Below are 18,981 nucleotides of genomic sequence, written 5' to 3' on the forward strand. Positions count from 1 at the left end.
CTGACGGCCGCGGTCGCTTATTATGACGCGAGGAGGTCCGTGGCGCAGTATGATAGAGTGCAGGAGAAAGGAGGATACTTCGCCAGCAGTCGCAGATGGCAGGGCGGCCGTTTCGCAGTAGCGGGTCAGGTAATCGGCGCACACTACAATCCAACGGTTGCCTTTTGCCGAGCGTGGAAAAGGGCCCACGAGGTCAATGCCAACTTGCTCAAAGGGAGTGCTGGGAGGCGTCACAGGCTGTAGAAGTCCAGCCGGAGCAGTCGTGACTGATTTGTGCGTCTGGCATTGAGTGCAACTGGCCACGTACTGCTCAACTGACTGGCGCATGCGTGGCCAGTAAAATCGCTCCTGTGTACGAAGGAGTGTTCGCGTCATTCCCAGGTGACCCGAAGTTGCGTCGTCGTGCATGGCGCGCAGAATGGAGGAACGGAGTGTGTGCGGCACCACCAGCAAGAAGCGGGAACCCGTGGCCGAGAAGGTCCTCTTGTAAAGTAATCCTTCACGAACGCAAAAGCGTCCGGCCAAAGTGGACGCTCGTGCTTCAGCAAATAATGGCTCCAAGCTGACATCCTTCCGCTGTTCATTTTCAAAGGTGGTCTTGTCCGGGAATACTGGAGTCACTGACGCAATTAGGTGATCGAAATTGTCGACATCGCAAAGTGTTGTAGTAAGCGGCATCCGCGAAAGGCAGTCAGCGTCAGCGTGCTTCCTGCCACTCTTGTATGACACCGTGAAGTCATACTCTTGCAAGCGGAGGGCCCAGCGTGCCAGGCGGCCAGATGGGTCTCGGAGGCTTACAAGCCAGCACAAGGAATGATGGTCTGTGACCACTTGGAAGGGACGACCGTACAGGTATGAACGGAATCGCTGTACAGCGAAGACGAGTGCCAAACATTCTTGCTCAGTCACTGTGTAATTCCGTTCTGGTTTACTTAAAGTTCTGCTGGCATACGCAATGACATGTTCCTTTCCACTGTGTCGTTGTACTAGAACTGCACCTATGCCAATGCCACTGGCGTCAGTATGAACTTCGGTCGGCGCCGAAGGGTCGAAGTGTCGGAGAATGGGCTGCGATGTGAGTAAGAACTTGAGTTGGTTGAAAGACGTCTCACAGTCATGTGTCCATTCAAAGCTAGTACCTTGACGTAGCAGACTGGTCAAGGGGAAGGCAACGTCGGCGAATGCGGGAATAAATCGGCGAAAGTACGAGCACAGGCCTAGGAAGCTGCGAAGCTCTTTCGTTGAGCGAGGTGGTTTGCACGCTTTCACAGCTGCTGTCTTGCTCGGGTCAGGCCTGATCCCATCTTTGTTCACAAGGTGCCCAAGTACTAAGGTTTGTCGCTCGCCGAAATGACACTTCTTCGAATTAAGAACAAGGCCAGCGTTTCTAATGCATTCCAGAACAATGTCCACGCGTTCGTTGTGCTCACGAAATGTGCGCCCAAAGATCACGATGTCATCTAGGTAGCACATACAGACGTTCCATTTTAGGCCACGCAGAATGGTATCCATGAACCTTTCGAATGTGGCAGGAGCATTACATAATCCAAACGGCATCACGTTAAATTCATAAAGTCCGTCTGGAGTTATGAAAGCAGTCTTTTCCTTGTCCGCTGGATGCATGGGAATCTGCCAGTAGCCTGAACGTAAATCGATAGACGAGAAGTATGACGCCGAATGGAGACAGTCCAAGGCGTCATCAATTCGTGGAAGAGGATAAACATCTTTCTTCGTGATGGAGTTCAAACGGCGATAGTCGACACAAAATCTCCAGGTACCGTCTTTCTTTTTCACAAGGATCACAGGAGCTGCCCAAGGGCTCGATGATTCTTGAATGATGCCCTTTTGGAGCATTTCACGCACTTGATTGTCTATTATCTTGCGCTCGGACGGCGATACTCGGTACGGTTTTTGTCGGATTGGCTGTGCTGTTTGTGTATTTATCCTATGGCGTATACGAAATGGAGGAATGGAAGGCGTAGGGTCACTCTGGGAGAAATCAAAAACTTGCAAGTACTTTAACAAAACGTCCACAAGCATTCTGCGCTTGTCGGCAGTCAGCGCCTTATCAACCATAGGTAAAACTTTCGAACTGTCTGAGCAGGCGGTCACTTGTTCATCCCGTCGAACGTCACTGAGGACAGCTACTGTTGTTGGCGAGTATTCTTTAAACGACGCTAGCTTAAGTCCTCCTGGTAGCAGCACCGGTTCGTTTGAATAATTCGTTGTCCAAAGGTCTGAACGACCTTCACTCACTGAAACTATGCTGTGGGGTACCAACGTGTTCTTCTTTATACAACTTAGATGGAAAGGCTCCACTAGCGCATCGAAACTGGTCTTATTGTCGTTAATATGCGAAGAAGCTACTGGAACGCGCACAGCACAGAAGGCCGGGATAACGGTATCTTCATAGACTCGGAGCGCACCGCTTTCCGTACCCGAATTCTCGATAAGTCCATGAGGAACAGCGTCACTTATGATAACTTCGCCATTTCGACAGTCTACAGTGGCTCCGCACATTCGCAAGAAATCTATGCCTAGAATGATGTCATGAGTGCTCCGCGGAAGAACCGTGAATTCTGTCACAAACACTTGATCACTCAGTAACACTGCCGCGGTACAAACACCAATCGGACACAACGAGTTGCCGCCCACGCCACAGAACGTTATCGCTTTCTCCAACAAAAAGGTCACCTTTCTTCCCAAACGAGCTTTGAACGCAGCACTCATGATCGACACGGCGGCTCCAGTGTCCACCAAAGCCATCGTATGTACACCATCAACAAAAACTTGCACTTTGTTTTTAAACATAAGCACCGGTGGAGGTATCTCTTCTTGCAGCGAATCACCAGCGACCTCACCCCCAGCGGCCGCGCTGCCTAGTTTTCCGGAGGCGGCGAAGGGTAGCGGCGCCTAGGAGATGGCGACCGATTGGAGCGAGGGGCTGGCGGGGGTGTCAGACTGCGGTCAGAGGCTGGAGAACGGTTTCGCAGCGGCCTTGGTGTCTCGTAAGATGCGCTTCCAGGGAACGTTGGTGCTTGTGCAAAGTCGGACAGGTGGGATCTCGGTGGCCAGTCGTACCTCGGCGGCTGCCGGTAGTTACAGTACCTGGCAATGTGGCCTTCGACGCCACAGTTGTAGCAGATGGGTAGGGGTCGCTCGCCGAACCACTGCTGAGAGCGCTGGGCTGTGTAGGGTCGCCTAACCGAACGGGGTGGAGCAGATTGCTGAACGGGAGCTGCGCGCCTCTGTGGGGCGGGGCCGGGACGAAGACGTTGGTCATACCGCTGGTCAGACGCGAATGAGTCTCGGCGTGGCCACGAAGCCCTAGCTTCGCGAACGTCTGTCACACATACTGATGGTGGCAGAGGAGCGAACGGGGCCGGGTAGTAGGATGAACAGGTAGGCGTATGGCGGATGGTGTCGTGGAACAGTGTGTCTTGTCGCTGTAGTTCTTCCCGCACTATTGTCCGGATAGTAGCGGCAAGGTCGGCGGGCGGGCTCACGTCGACGCTGGCGACCGTTGTTACATTTGCCAGCCTACCAAATTTCGGGGCAATACGACGGGTCTTTAGCTTCTCAAAAGTACGGCAGTGACGTTGGACGGCGGAGACGGAAGTGAGGTCTTCCCTGCCTATCAAAAAGTTGTAGACGTCCTCTGCTATACCCTTCAGAAGGTGGCCGACCATGTCCTCTTCAGTCATGTACGGGTCTATGATCTTGCAGAGCATCAGGACCTCCTCTATGTAGGTGGTACACGTTTCTCCAGGAGTCTGAGCTCTTTGAGCCAACGTGCGCTCCGCGCTCTTCTTTTTTGAATCAGAGTCGCCGAAGCATTTCTTGAGCTCTTCAGTGAAACGATCCCACGTTGTTAAGGAATCTTCGTGGTTTTCGTACCACATCAGAGCTGTTTCCGTGAGAAACAGCGCGACATTTCCCAGTTGGTCGGTGGCATCCCAGCAGTTGTACCGGCTCACCCTTTTGTACTGTGTCAGCCACGCATCCACATCTTCTCCTGCTCTTCCCGCGAACGGGCGGGGTTCCATATAGTGATATCGAGGTGCAGCTGGCACTGACCTTTGTGTGGTTGAGAAGGCGTGACCTTCGCTCTCGGCCATGGCAGTTGGTGTCGGTGGCAGACCGGCAATACGACGGCTCCGGCGAAGTTCGAACAGCTGTGGCTCCGTGGTTCGTCGACGTATACTGTACCCAGCACCTCCACCACTCTGTTACGCCTGAAGTAGGGGTACGGGGGTTTATTGAACGGAAGCTGGGATGGCGAGGCCGCCCCGGATAAAACTGCCGAGAGATCTTCTTCTTCCCAAGTCCACACTTCTATTCCCTCTTATCAATCCGGCACATACACGTCGTAATAATATGTTCATTCAAGCAAGTTTCTGTTACGTTAGCTTTGTGCGGTGAATGGGCCGTCATAAGCGAACAAAATTTTGGAAACCTATTGACTAGGCTTTTGGCATTAACATTTAACAGATGTGCAGTGGGGACATCAGAAGGTGTTTTCTGGCAAGAATGGATCCTAACGATGTTATTAGTGTCATCATTTTAGTTGTATCGAACTTGATCTACAAACGCATGATCAAAGCTCAAGCGTACAATGCAGCCATTATTCCGAAAGGACTTTGATGCTTCCCATATCTTCTTTCCGATGGTTCTTACGTACGATGAATAGTCTTTGGAAACGTGAAAGTTAGACCCTTTAAATTTATTACAGTTTTTAAGGACAATAGCTTTTTTGCGATAATCGGGCAGCTTTATGATAATGGGGCGCGGATGATCGGATTGCGTACGCCCCAATCTGTGACACCTTTCACTATTTGGGCAATCAATTTGTAGAATTCTTTTGGGCAATCAATTTGTAGAATTCTTTTGAACCATTCAGAGGAAGAGGTTAGACAGAAGAAAAAAAAAACAAAAGAAAAAAAGGGACACAGACCTCGTCAAACCGCTATGTGGATTTTTGTCTGTGTTCCTGTTATCTGTACCATGTATAGATGCGAAAATAAAGTTCAAGGTCGGACGATTCATCCTGTATCTCAGCAAAACCATGCTCCAGCAAGTTAATACGGCTAAACCGGTCTTCAAGATCATCATTACACATAACGAGTTGATTGATCTTGATTTCCAGCTGCTGAATATGGCTGTTCACATTATTACTGGCAGCTGAGGATGAAGGTGCAAAAGGAAGCGATTATATTGCGCAGACACGAGTCTCCAAAACATTGAACCTAAAGTTGGCAACTTCATGAAGTTTCTCGATATCAGCTATATCTTGTGATATACGTTTCTTACCCTTAATTAAATCTGTAAGCATTTGAGTCACTGAAGACAACTCAACTTTGACAGAATCAGAATCACCCATCTCATTGACAAAGGACGAACCACGTAAACGAGTGCTAGTCTTGTTTAACTTAGTAGGCCCCGAAATCAATTTTACATCGCCGGACAAAAGAAGCCTGCTAACGCAGACTATAAGGTCAGAGCAATCAGAATATCAGAGCTACATGGCAAACTGTGTGGGCGAGACAACAACATCGTGAAGCAATTATCTGAATGTATGCACTTGGCATTCCGAAGGTAATATACTGCGTAAAAAGCAGGAAACGGCTCAGCATTACCGTTAAAGCTGCTGGGAACTTGCCCACTGAAGAAGGCAGGCGTCATTGATGTCCTTATATGCCTAGTTGATAGTGTCACCGATCCAGGTTGGTTGAAAATTGAAGCAGCAAGGATATCGTCATCATAGGGGACGGCACGTTGAATGTCAGCTGACGAGGTTCATGATGGGGCCGTTCCCGCCACCAAGACGCAAGCTGTGCACGGACCAAAACTTAATCAAAGAAGGGTAGTTCATGCCATTGCTTTCTGGGTGAAGAAATTCGGACGAGTGGTTGACAAGATTGACGAGGCAGGCTTAACGCTGCGTAAAAAGCAGAAAATGGTTCAGCATTCCGCTAACGCTGCTGTGAACTCGTTCACTCTCTATAGATGGCGACAGTGGCAATGAGCCAGCGACTTCTTGCTGTGTGGGTTTCTGTGAGAATTTCGCTACCAGCCTAAATATAGCTTGTATTTCGCACCATTTATCCTTACCATATGGAGGCATTGTGTGCATTAACTCTTTCGTTACCATGCCTATTCAAATCGATCACCGGTGACCGACGCTTTTGGATCATCGTTTCAGGCATGTTAAATTTGTTTCTCGTGCACTCAGCACTTCTAGTAGTTAGTCCAGCCACTCAACTTTCAGAATGAATTTGAATTTGCTCGTTTTCACAACATAGGGATTTTCGACGGACCTTTGCGTGAATCAGTGTGCGTGTATTTTTGGAAAAGTGCACTAGGTTGGCGAAACGGACAAAAGTTTATAGCTTCTTGATGACGCGGCCGGAAGCCAGCTTCTTGGCCTCAACGGAAAGAGCATTTCTCCGTGTTGAAATTTAAATTTACCACCTCAGCTGGCTCCTCCCTTTAAAAACAAGCTCACAAAAAGCAAATGTTTGAAGGTCGTTTCAAGGCCCCTGATTGGCTGAGGCTGCCATGTTGCCCCAGCTCGCCTCGCCGTTGGCCCGATGCTCGCTCCGGGAAATCTTCGTCTGCTGCTTGTGCGTCGCAAGGATATGGGTGTCAAAAATCGCTAGTTCGTGACGTGTTCACTGCTTGACTATCACTTAGGATATAATTACGCTTTAGTTAAGAGCTGTAAGCGGATGCTCGATCAGATTACTTAGAGCGGGTGTGCGGTTGCGCGTCATCGAAGTCCTCTTTAGACCTAACTCCGCTGATGGCGAGACGAACTTTGCAGGCAAGAACGACGCACTAGCGCACTCATGGCAATGTGCTTCTTCGCAAGCAATGAAGACATCACTCGCTAGCTCCCCGGAACTGCGGACAGGTATTTTACACACCGGCAGCGCACTTCATAGTCGAGCTCGAAGTACTGTGAGGCCATTCTTAGTGTTGGTGCCAATTTTCATAAATATCCAACCAGAAACAAGAAATTTCGTTTTAAAAGGCACGTCCCTCCTTAATGAAAGAACACCTAGTGTGTGTCGTGCATTACAGAAAGTGGTTTTAGAATCGTTGTTTTCTTGTTTGTAAAGCTGAAGTAAGGTTTGTTGTGTAATGCCTTCAATGGAGATCTCTCGTATTTTATTGTCTTAATTTTATTTACATCTGCAGACGGGGTTCAAATGCTTCCCTGACACTGGATCTGAACAAGGCAAATCAGAATGGTAGATTCAGCCCAAATGGTAGCAAGGACAGGTAAGTCTCCTATCTGATGAATCACTGGTTATGTATAGCTTTTTTTCTCCAAAGCAAGATTGTACAGTGATGTGCTACCGTTGATACATTTTTTGAGAGGGGCCATAACAACTCCATACAAATGGGGAAATGTGAGAGCCAAGAAGCAGAAAAATTGAAAGATCTACTCACAGTCAAATGCACAGCTTTATTTCAATGCTTATGCTTGAAAAAAAGAAAACATTGCAGCATTAGCTTGTGCAAATTTATTACAGCCCACCAATTTCATTTTATTGGGATATGGACACTATAGACAGAAATCTTTGCTGTCAACATTGTGTTCCATATCAAGTCCTAACCGATCACATGGCCCATTGCAAGGTATCTTCTCTGTGCATGTGAGGCTGGGTCAGGTATGGTTGTGGCCAAGAAAGAAATTAAATATACACGATCCTCTCCATCACACAGTGGTGCATTTGAGGAAAGCCAAACTTCTAGTTGACTGATAGTTGCGCAGGTTGTTCGTGATTGTGAAACAGTACTATGAAGAGATGCAAAACACTGGCAATGAAGAGCACAGGAGCCAAACTCTCAGCTATTCTTTATTCACTTCAACAGACACTTTAATGCCCACGCATGGTCACACATGGCATAAAAACAGTTCTAAGATTATTACAATACTGCCTCATGTGAATTCTGAGCACAACTTTGGGTTATCATGGCAAGGCCAACTGTTCTTGAAGTTTTCGCTTTCTGCACGGTATTGGCTACGCCATAAATAGTAATCTTTTGCGAAGTAGGACAGCACCCACTATGCCAATATTCGTGATTCTGGGGATAAGCAGGGTACCCACTACACCTCAGTAAGGCATTGTGTGAATATGGGGATGCTTCATATGCTTGTGCAAATATTGTAGCATTTAAATTTGCTTTGATTCAAATATAAATTATTTCAAATTTGTAAGTATTCGAAATGAACAAGTGGATGTATATTCCTTCACTTGTAACCCTTCGTAGAGGGGGTTTCTCTGCTGTGAAGGGTTGCTAAGGCATGAAAATACTTATCCAGGACAAATCCGCACTGCCGTGAAGCCCACTTCAAGATTAAATGAACATAATACCCTCTAATCGTTTCATTTTTTTAAGCTTAAAGTTTGTTGTACTGTCTTACATGCTGTAAGTATAGTAAATTTCAAACATAACATATTTTACAGGTTATTACTAGCATTCTATTAAAAGTCAAATCCTGCGACTCTACAAAATTGTTTTCAGTTTCTTTGAACGGTAAAGAGTGGTGTTTGCACAGGCCTTGTTTCAAATTTCACAAAGTATTGTGCAGGTTAGTTGGGTCATCAAAAATATGCCCATTTTTTTTTATAATGTATGATACAGTCTACTGTCCTTACAACGGACCGTGATAATCTGGCAAAATGAGTCTGTATTGTCACGGGCTAAGTAGATGCCTGAGGATGACGACGACGAAGTGCTGAACGGGAACGTGCTCGGACTGCAGCAGCGTCGTACGCATTAGCTCGCCAGTATATTCGCCAGTACGCATTTGCTCGCTAGTGTATACTTTATTCCCCGTAACATCATTGGTGGAAGGTGCGGGGTACCACTCGCTATACAGCCCAACGAGCTGGATCTTCGCAGCGGACGGCGCATTGCAACTACCACAATGACTGACCAGGCTACTCAATGTCAACAAGATCCGTCAGTCCCGCAGCCGATCGTTGTGGTGCAACCTCGTGACCCAGGTCCATTCAACGGCACAAGTGGCATCGACGTCGATGACTGGCTGGTTCAATATGAGCGCGTCAGCAGCAGCAACCATTGGGGTCCGACGCTTATGTTGGCGAACATCATCTTCTACTTGCATGGCACGGCAAAACTCTGGTACGAGACACATCAAGAAGACTTGACTAGCTGGGACGTCTGTAAGCAGAAATTGCGCTATCTATTTGGGAAACCCATCGAACGTCAAGTGGCCGCAAAGAAAGAGCTTGCGACTCGTGCCCAGACATCCACAGAGCCGTACATCGCGTACATCCAGTACGTGTTGGCTTTGTGCCGCAAGGTCGACAAGGACATGCTCGACGAGGACAAAGTCGGACACATCCCGAAAGGAATTGCGGATGACGCCTTCAATTTTCTCCTGTGCAAGGACTGCTCGACGGTGGAGTCGGTCATCGCAGCATGTCGTCGCTTCGTACAGGCAAAAAGTAGGCGCATAGTTCACCGATTTGACCGCCTTCCCAACACGGCGGCTACGTCCTCTTGCGAAGATTTGCCCACACTACACCAACCACCAGTGCCAGAAAACGTCACCAGAATAGTCCGTCGGGAACTCGAGGCTATGGCTCCCGCTATGTCTAGCGTCAGCGCGCCAGGACACAACCTCGATGCTGTTTCAATGATACAGGCCGTGGTTCGCCAAGAGATCGCGAATATGAGCATTTCGCCACCTCATCAAAATGCCCCTGCTACTTCCAGCTCGGCTCCAGTCGTTGCAGCTGCCACTCCGAACCGCACGTTCGCGCCACGACGAAACCCAGCTGAATGGCGCACTCATGATGATCGGCCCATATGTTTCACGTGCCATCGAATAGGACACATCGCTCGCCATTGCCGCAGCCGTTGGACCCCATCACCTCGACCGAGCTTCTATGATTGGCGGCCTCGCTCTGAACGTGCACCTCATGCCCCGTCCTACCGTGCTGAGACAGGTGCAGAGCATAATCCAGAACGTCGGACCAGGCGCTCGCCATCGCCCGTGTGTCGTCAGTCCCGCTCGCCCCAACCCCGCCGTTCTCGGTCTCCCTACGACCGTCGCTCGGAAAACTAGCCGGTGCAGCCCCCGGAGGTGACGCTGCATACACGACTCGGACTGCAAATCCTCTGATTACTCCCCACCAGCGGTGCAACCTCCTTACAATTCTCGTTGATGGTTTACCTATAATTGCTCTTATTGATACTGGTGCACAAATATCTGTGATGAGCTCAGACCTCCTCCGCCGCCTCCAAAAAGTTCTGACGCCTGCGATTGCACCTACCGTTCGTACAGCGGATGGGAGTACTCCTGCTGTGCTTGGAATGTGCACTGCGCGATTAACAATTTCTGAGCATCAAGCTTCAGTTCTGTTCGCTGTACTGGAAAATTGCCCTCATGACCTCATCCTTGGACTCGACTTTCTGACTTCACACGCTGCGCTCATTGACTGTTCCGAAGGTCTTCTTCGGCTCGAACTACCATCCTTTTCGGAGACCGTCTCTACCAGCCCACCTCGTCTACGCTCTGTCGGTTTCCTTAGACTTCCGCCGCAAGCCGCAGTCCAAGTCCAACTCTCGCCATATCCTGCAGTACCCGATGGTGATTATGTTGCTGCCCCAATTTCTGACGTCGCCAGGACACGCAATGTTGCACTCCCCAACACGGTGGTTACCATTAAGGACAACCGAACTTCGTTTCCCGTCCTCAATTTCGGCCTCTCAGCGCAAGTTAATCCTCGCGACATGTCACTTGCGCATCTTACACCACTGGTCGACCACACAGTTTCCGCTCTAACCACCGATTCGCCACCCGATTTTTCATCAACGTCGTTCTCGTCACGTTCCTGTTCCGACCTTTTCAAGCCAATGCTATCTGACAAGCTTACCTCTGAACAAGTCTCTGCTTTCTGCCGTGTGCTTGCTTCTTATCAGGACATCTTTGACTTCGGCGACCGTAATTTGGGCCAGACATCTGTGGTAACCCATCGCATCGACACCGGTGACGCTCGACCCATTCACCGATGACCCTACCGTGTGTCAGCCCCGGAGCGTGCTATTATACAGCGAGAAGTCGATAAAATGCTTGATAAGGGCATAATCGAACCCTCATCAAGTCCCTGGTCCTCACCCGTTGTACTTGTTAAAAAGAAGGACAATAGCTGGAGATTCTGTGTTGATTACCGCCATCTCAACCATATTACCAAGAAAGATGTCTATCCCCTACCGCGCATAGATGATGCACTCGATTGCTTGCACGGTGCCAAATATTTCTCTTCAATAGACCTTCGCTCAGGCTACTGGCAGATCGCTGTAGACGACAAAGACAAAGAGAAGACGGCCTTCGTGACTCCTGATGGACTTTATCAGTTCAAGATGATGCCTTTTGGATTATGCAATGCCCCAGCGACATTTAAGCGCATGATGGACTCTCTCCTTCGAGGCATGAAGTGGACCATCTGCCTCTGCTATCTTGACGACGTTATTGTTTTTTCGACTACTTTCGACGACCATCTTACCCGTCTGTCCGCAGTGCTTGATGTTTTTCGACGTGCCAACTTGCAACTTAACTCGTCCAAATGCCGCTTTGGGCAACACCAAATCTGCGTACTCGGCCATCTTGTTAACGCTGCGGGCGTTCAACCAGACCCTGCGAAAGTCCGAGCAGTTCGCGACTTCCCCACACCCCGCTCAGCCAAGGACGTCCGAAGTTTTCTGGGACTGTGCTCCTATTTCCGTCGTTTTGTCGAGAAGTTTGCTGAAGTAGCCTGTCCTCTAACCTGCCTCCTCAAAACGGATGTCGCATTCACCTGGGGCCAACAGCAAGCAAACGCCTTCTCGTCGCTCGTCGACAATCTCACCAATCCACCAGTCCTAGCACACTTCGACCCATCTGCTGCCACGGAGCTTCGTACTGATGCCAGTGGCCACGGCATAGGTGCAGTGCTCGCGCAGCGGCAACAAGGCATTCACCGCGTCGTCGCGTATGCAAGCCGACTGTTGTCGTGCTCGGAACAAAATTATTCCATCACAGAACGCGAGTGCTTAGCTCTCGTCTGGGCCATTGCGAAATTCCGACCGTACCTGTATGGCCGACCATTCTCAGTTATTACGGACCACCATGCGCTTTGCTGGCTCTCCTCACTCAAGGACCCTACGGGACGCCTTGGTCACTGGGCGCTGCGCTTACAAGAGTACACTTTTTCCGTATCCTATAAATCTGGACAACTTCACAAGGATGCCGACTGCTTGTCCCGTTACCCAGTCGATCCCCCTGACACGAGGGAAGATGAGCAAGAGGCCCTCGTTCTTTCAATTACCGACTTCACCGACATAGCTGCTGAACAACGCCGCGACCCCTCTTTGCGTGCTATTATCAATGGTCTGCACTCTCCCCACCCTGACCACTCCTTACAACTGTTCGTTCTTCACAACGACATCTTGCACCGCTACAACACCCGCTCTGATGGTGCTGAGCTTTTACTCGTCGTTCCTGTGCATCTTCGCTCAGACGTTTTGGCCCAGCTGCATGATGCCCCCTCCGCTGGACACCTAGGGGTGTCATGCACGTATGACCGCATTCGCCGCCGATTCTTTTGGCCTGGCCTCTACCGTTCTGTGCGACAGTACATTGCGGCATGCGACCTCTGCCAGCGCCGCAAGACACCTGCTCTGAGACCTGCTGGTACCCTCCAGCCCATTGAAGTACCAGATGAGCCATTTTTACGAGTCGGCCTCGATCTTCTAGGACCCTTTCCCGTGTCGGCCACCGGTAATAAGTGGATTGCTATTGCTACCGACTACGCAACGCGGTATGCCGTTACACGCGCCCTCCCCACCAGCTGCGCTACTGAAGTAGCCGATTTCCTTCTGCATGACATCATTCTGCGTCATGGTGCTCCTCGTCAGTTGATCACCGACTGCGGCAGCTGTTTTCTATCTAAAGTAGTCGACGAGCTCCTGCGATCCTGCTCTACCCACCACAAGTTCACTACAGCGTACCATCCGCAAACCAACGGCCTCACGGAACGCCTCAACCGTACCTTGACGAATATGTTAGCGATGTACGTCTCCAAGGATCACAAAGATTGGGACATCCACTTACCTTTCGTTACCTTCGCATACAACAGTTCACGTCATGATACAGCTGGATTTTCCCCTTTTTACCTACTGTTCGGTTATGACCCGCCTTTGCCCATGGACACCATGCTCCAATCTGACGCCCCCTCATCGACTGCTTATGCTCGTGATGCCCTGGCCCGAGCTGACATCGCCCGCCAAGTCGCTCGGGATCGTTTATGTGCCTCGCAGCTTAACCAAAAGAGTGCTTACGATCGCCGGCACCGCGGCGTACAGTACTCTCCGGGGTCACTCGTCTTGCTGTGGTTACCATCACGTCGTGTTGGTCTCAGCGAAAAACTAATGTCCCGTTACGTTGGCCCCTACCGCGTCATACGCAAGGTCACCAGCGTGACCTATGGGATAGCTCCACTCCATACCACGTCAGTACCAGCTTCAGTCCCGACTGATATAGTGCACGTCTCACGGCTTAAACCATACTTCTCACGCCTCGAGAATTGATCGCACCGGGACGGTGCTTCTGCTGCCGGCAGGTAATGTCACGGGTTAAGTAGATGCCTGAGGATGACGGCGACGAAGTGCTGAACGGGAACGTGCTCGGACTGCAGCAGCGTCGTACGCATTAGCTCGCCAGTATATTCGCCAGTACGCATTTGCTCGCTAGTGCACTTTATTCCCCGTAACATCATTATTCGAAATCCATAATATACAAACTCCTTGTGACGGAGGAGGAGGGGGGGTATCGTCATGACACTCATTTAGATTTCACTTAGCAGGGAGGCAGGCTAGTTCATTTGATACATACTAAATCGATTTGACAGCATGATTGCATGATTACGAAGACTTCACGAGCAGTGATTAGTTACAGACTTGCATCCGATGGAGGCGGAAATGTTGTAGGCCCGTGTGCTCAGATTTGGGTGCACGTTAAAGAACCCCAGGTGGTCTAAATTTCCGGAGCCCTCCACTACGGCGTCTCTCATAATCATATAGTGGTTTTGGGACGTTAAACCCCACATATCAATCAATCAGTTACAGACTTGCAGTGCTAGCTTTAATTAAAGGTAGTGTACAACAGTGTACAAAAAAGACCGTCTATAAACAGGTGGCCAGGTCCGTTTGGTTCATAAATGTAAGGAGAGCTCGGTGGGCCTGGTCGCGTCGGGAAGCACTACCACTCGGAAAGAGGTAGTCGTCTAGGGTCGCCCACTTGAGTCCTACGAATTTATATTCCTTAATCAGCAAAGACCGCTCTGTAGAAAATGTGGGACAGTGCACTACGAGATGCTCAAGTGTCTCGCAAGAGCCATAAGCTGCGCACAGCAGGCTGTTCACACGCCCTTGACGGTGTAATAGTTCACGCACCAGCACAGAGCCCACTGTTAGTTTGTACAACAGCGCTCGGGAACTACGAGGCAAACCACGGCCACGAACACGGGGAGGGAACGATCCATTCGCCACACGCTAGTCTGGGTGCTGCTTTAGGAGGTGTTGGCGTATAAGCAGACGGGCGTTGTCCATCGTACATAGAATTCCCGGACAGTCACAGTCATCATGGTTACATGACGAAGCAAGGCGATCCGCTTCTTCATTGCCCGCGATACCCACGTGCGAAGGTACCCACTGTGCAGCTAGGCATACCCCATGTGACAGAATATTGTTAATAGATTCCATGATGCTGCTCAGAATAGGGCTGTCGGTCTCCTTGCTGGTGAGTCTGCTAAGGGCACCACGAGAGTCGGTGAGGATGACAACCTTCGATGCTGGTAACCCTTCTTGTACGTACTTAAGGGCGACATCAATCGCTGCTAGCTCAGTTGTCATCGTCGATGAAGGGTGCGGTATTTTAAACAACCGCCTGATATCGGTTGAAGGGCAGAAGGAAGCTGCAGATGTTTTCAGGCCATTGCTGCGTACAGAAGCGTCCGAAAATACTTTTACATAGTCTTCAAAGTTGTCAAATAAGTGTGAATGGGCAAATTGGTATAGTTCCGAAACAGGTTGGTTACACCTTTTGCATATTCCTGGAATCGACAGATGGGTAGGGAAGGCACATGGCCTGTGCTCTGTTGATGTTGGCAACTGAATAGTTGTGCCGGAATTGCCAGTAATGTCATTGAACAAAGCCGCCATTTTACCCATTCAAGAAAGTGGGCGCTGTAACAGCCTGTTAAGGCGTGTTTTGCCATGTGGGGCTCGGTTCAGACGCTCAATATGATGTAGCGCTCTCTGGTCAGCTTGCAGCTTTAGGGGCAACTGGTGTGCTTCAGTCAGTAGTGGGATGGATTGTGCTTCACGAGGTAAGCCAAACAGTACTCCGAGGGCAACACGATGATCCTGTCCAGCTGGGACATTAAAGCAGGCGGCACATTCAAGACTGGCAAAGCATACATCACGCAAGAGAGTACAGTTGATTGGTAAACCAGTAGTGCCGTCTTCTGATCAATGCCCTCACCCCTAGCAGTCAAGGCGGCTGCATACTTGAACAGAAACAGCGCTTTTCGTCTCACAATTTTAACAGCAGGGCCCCAAGAAAGGCGATCATCGATGATTACACCCAAGTAGCGCTGTTGGTGTACCCACTATATCGGTGTGTCTCCGAAGTAAAGCCTGTTAAGGCTTCGACGAGGGCGTTGCCTTGGATGATCTTTTTTTTTTTTTCAGATTTTTAGATTTTTTATTGGTACGAATACAAGAATGTGACATGTGTTTAGTATACAAAAGGAGGTCCCAAAGTCAAAGACTGTATCAGGACCGCCTTTTGAGGGCAAATTGAGGTAAAACAATGTTAGAGGCAACGTAAGCAATAATCAAAATTATAAACTAAACATAATTGCAACAGAACATTGAAATATATATATGTATATATAAATAAATAAGAAAGAAAAGTGGGTAAAAAAATAACCAGCCTTGAGCAGGAATCGAACCTACGACCTTCGTATAACGCGTTCGATGCTTCTTGGCATTACTGTCATTACTGACATTCCTTGGCATTACTGTCTGTTATGTTAGATCTCATTAATATTGTGTCAAAACACGGAAAAACGAGCCCTTAGGTATACACTTCTTTCCCTTATGTGTATATATATATATATATATATATATATATATATGTGTGTGTGTGTGTGTGTGTGTGTACACATATACACACATATATACAATATACATACACATATATACACACATACATACACATACAATATATACATACCAAAGGAAAACAAACATAAAAGAAAACTAAATGAATCAATGAGTAATGTGAAGAGTATAACGGAAAAATAATACAAAAAGTTGTAACACATAACATGCGGACATTCAAACAAGGTAGCGCTATGGTAAGAAACAGTAAAGCTAGGCATGCATAATGTGTGATTTTAGTTTTTTCTTGTAGTGATGCAAGTTTCTAGCATTCTTAATAACAGATGGTATTGTGTTCCAAAATGCTATAGATGAAAATTCAGCAGTTAGTGTACCATAATTAATACTTACCTTAGGCAAAAGGATGTTATTGTTACGTGTATATCTAGTATTACTATGGGCAACAAGGTTGGAAGAGGAGAAGCAGATAGGAGGTTATGTATTTAGATAGGTGGTTATGTATTTATAGAATGTGATACCTAAGTTGTAAGCGAGGAGGTCTAAAATGGTCAAAATGTTGTTATTATGAAGTAGGAATTTACCCTTAGAAAAACGTGAACTGTAATGATTCTTATGAATTGGTTCTGTAGTACTTGAAGGGAAACCAAATGAGTGTTATAGGTGTTACACCAGCATATTATGCCATAATTAATATGAGAATGAACGAATGAATAGTAGAGTGACAGCAAAGTGGAACGCCTGAATTATGGACGAGTTTTAATCAGAGCGCGGATGCCGTATGCTATTTTCTCTTTGATGTGAGAAATGTGATATATGTATTTCAAGCTATGACTGCTAGTTGTTCTGTTGCAGTATTCTGAGTTATAATTTGGGAAGCAATGGAGATTTTGTCAGCAACTGATAACCATGTTTCTGTTATGGCAATAAGTGAAAAAGAGTTACTATATGAAGAAAGAAGATCATGGATTTCATCGAAGTGTTTACGCAGGCTCCTAGCATTGAAATGAATGATAGAATTATATTCACTTATGAATGATTTAACATGGTCTGGTTCTATAAGAGCATCTATGTTGATGCGAGAAAAAAATGATGCAATGATCACATTGTGCAAGGCTTAGTCTATTTTGGTCAAATCGAAGTCATCGCGAATACGCAAAACTCTGCTATTAATAGTCTTTCTAGCTTTAATTAGACAGTTGTCTGTCCAGAGAAACATCCAGTTCTTTCCCTTTTTTAGTGTTAAGGCTTTGGAAAAAAGGACCTTGTTGCTTGGAGTCAAATGATCATTGATAAAGACAGGGGCGTTAGTACCACCAGTGACACCAAGATCACTAGCACAGAGCTTCCCCTTACGTGCTTTACTGATGTAGTCAGATTTCTTAGTCCGAGAGCAGAAGCGCGCAATAATGTTTATTTTAACGTTAGAACGTGTTTGCACGGGATGCACAATGTCGAGATCAGCAGGCAATATGGGACAGCCAGCCTTCTCCCCTATCATTTTCACGATTGCACTGCAGTCTTCCCCCTGAGAGCAGGGAACGCCCTTGATCTTTACATTGCTCATGCGCGAGTATTGCTCCAGTTCCTCAACCTTGCGGCTGAGGGAGTCATTCTGAGTTTTTAGCTGTTTATTCTCATTTAACAGTGTGACATTTTGGTTACGTAGGTCCTCGACAAGTTCGCTCAAGTGCTCTGCACTCAATTGTAGGGGTACAACTTCTTTTTTTAGTTCAGCAACATCTATGCCCGATTCTTGCGGCTTGAGTAAGAACCTGCCGAAGACCTTTTCAGATGTGTCCCTAGCCAAACTGTTAATTTTAATCTCAAGGTCTTCAATTTTTTTTTTAGAGTTCAGCATTAGTTGGCATGGTAGATACTCTTGATAAAAAAAAACAATTGCAGACACAGAAAAAGTAAAATTCGAATCAGAACGCAATTTTTGGCAGCAGTGGCAGTTGAAAAAAAAAATAGAAATAAACAGAAAATAGCTTGAAAGAATACCTGCAAGAACAGGGAACTCTGCTTAATTTGTAGCTCGTGCAATCCCACTGCTGCCAATGAAGAGCCGGTGCTGGTGCTGGCAAGTATATAGGGCTTGCTCTCAGGGCAGCGACCTCCAGCGGCGAAATCGTCGAATGCTAGCAGCAGGCCACAAAGTGATTGCGCAGTCACAGCTTCACCACGTGGAGATGATCCAGCACCTTTCAAAGGCGATGCGATGATGAAGAACCACGAAGATAACCGCCGATGAAGAGCCGGTGCTGGTGCTGGCAAATATATAGGGCTTGCTCTCAGGGCAGCGACCTCGAGTGACGAAATCGTCGAATGCTAGCACCAGGCCGCAAAGTGACCGCGCAGTCGCAGCTCGACCATGTGTGAATGATCCAGCACCTTCCAAGGGCAATGCGACGGGACGGGCAAACGACGGGACGGGCAATGCGACGGGACGGGCTTTGTCGGGACGGGCAAAGAAACGAGTGGTCAGGATAACTGCAAGAACAGGGAACTCTGCTTAATTCGTAGCTTGTGCAATGCCACTGCTGCCAGTGATACGTCATGGCAGCTGACTTCAAGTGAAACCTGCTGGCCAACTTCCACCAAGTATTCTGAAGTTGCATTCAGAGCTCGCTGCAATATTTTATTTATTTATTTATTTACAGGTTACTGCTAGCCTGGGTGCCAGGCTTTGAGCAGGTGTGGGCGATACAAAAGAAGAAAACAGGATAACATACAAGCATAACAATACACTTCTAAGGGTACACTTTGAACCAG

At 48.0% G+C, this 18,981-nt stretch overlaps 1 protein-coding gene across 1 annotated transcript in view; it reads left to right on the plus strand.

Annotated features, from left to right (window-relative positions):
- The window catches only part of LOC119169180 (tyrosine-protein phosphatase non-receptor type 7), a 165,887-nt gene that overhangs the window by 61,997 nt on the left and 84,909 nt on the right, over positions 1-18,981 (plus strand). The window contains exon 6 of the mRNA XM_075886283.1: positions 7,201-7,284. Within this exon, the coding sequence (XP_075742398.1) occupies positions 7,201-7,284 (84 nt within the window). The remainder of the gene's footprint in view (positions 1-7,200; positions 7,285-18,981) is intronic.

The sequence above is a fragment of the Rhipicephalus microplus genome, chromosome 2, assembly GCF_043290135.1.
Source record: "Rhipicephalus microplus isolate Deutch F79 chromosome 2, USDA_Rmic, whole genome shotgun sequence".
Lineage (NCBI taxonomy): Eukaryota > Metazoa > Arthropoda > Arachnida > Ixodida > Ixodidae > Rhipicephalus > Rhipicephalus microplus.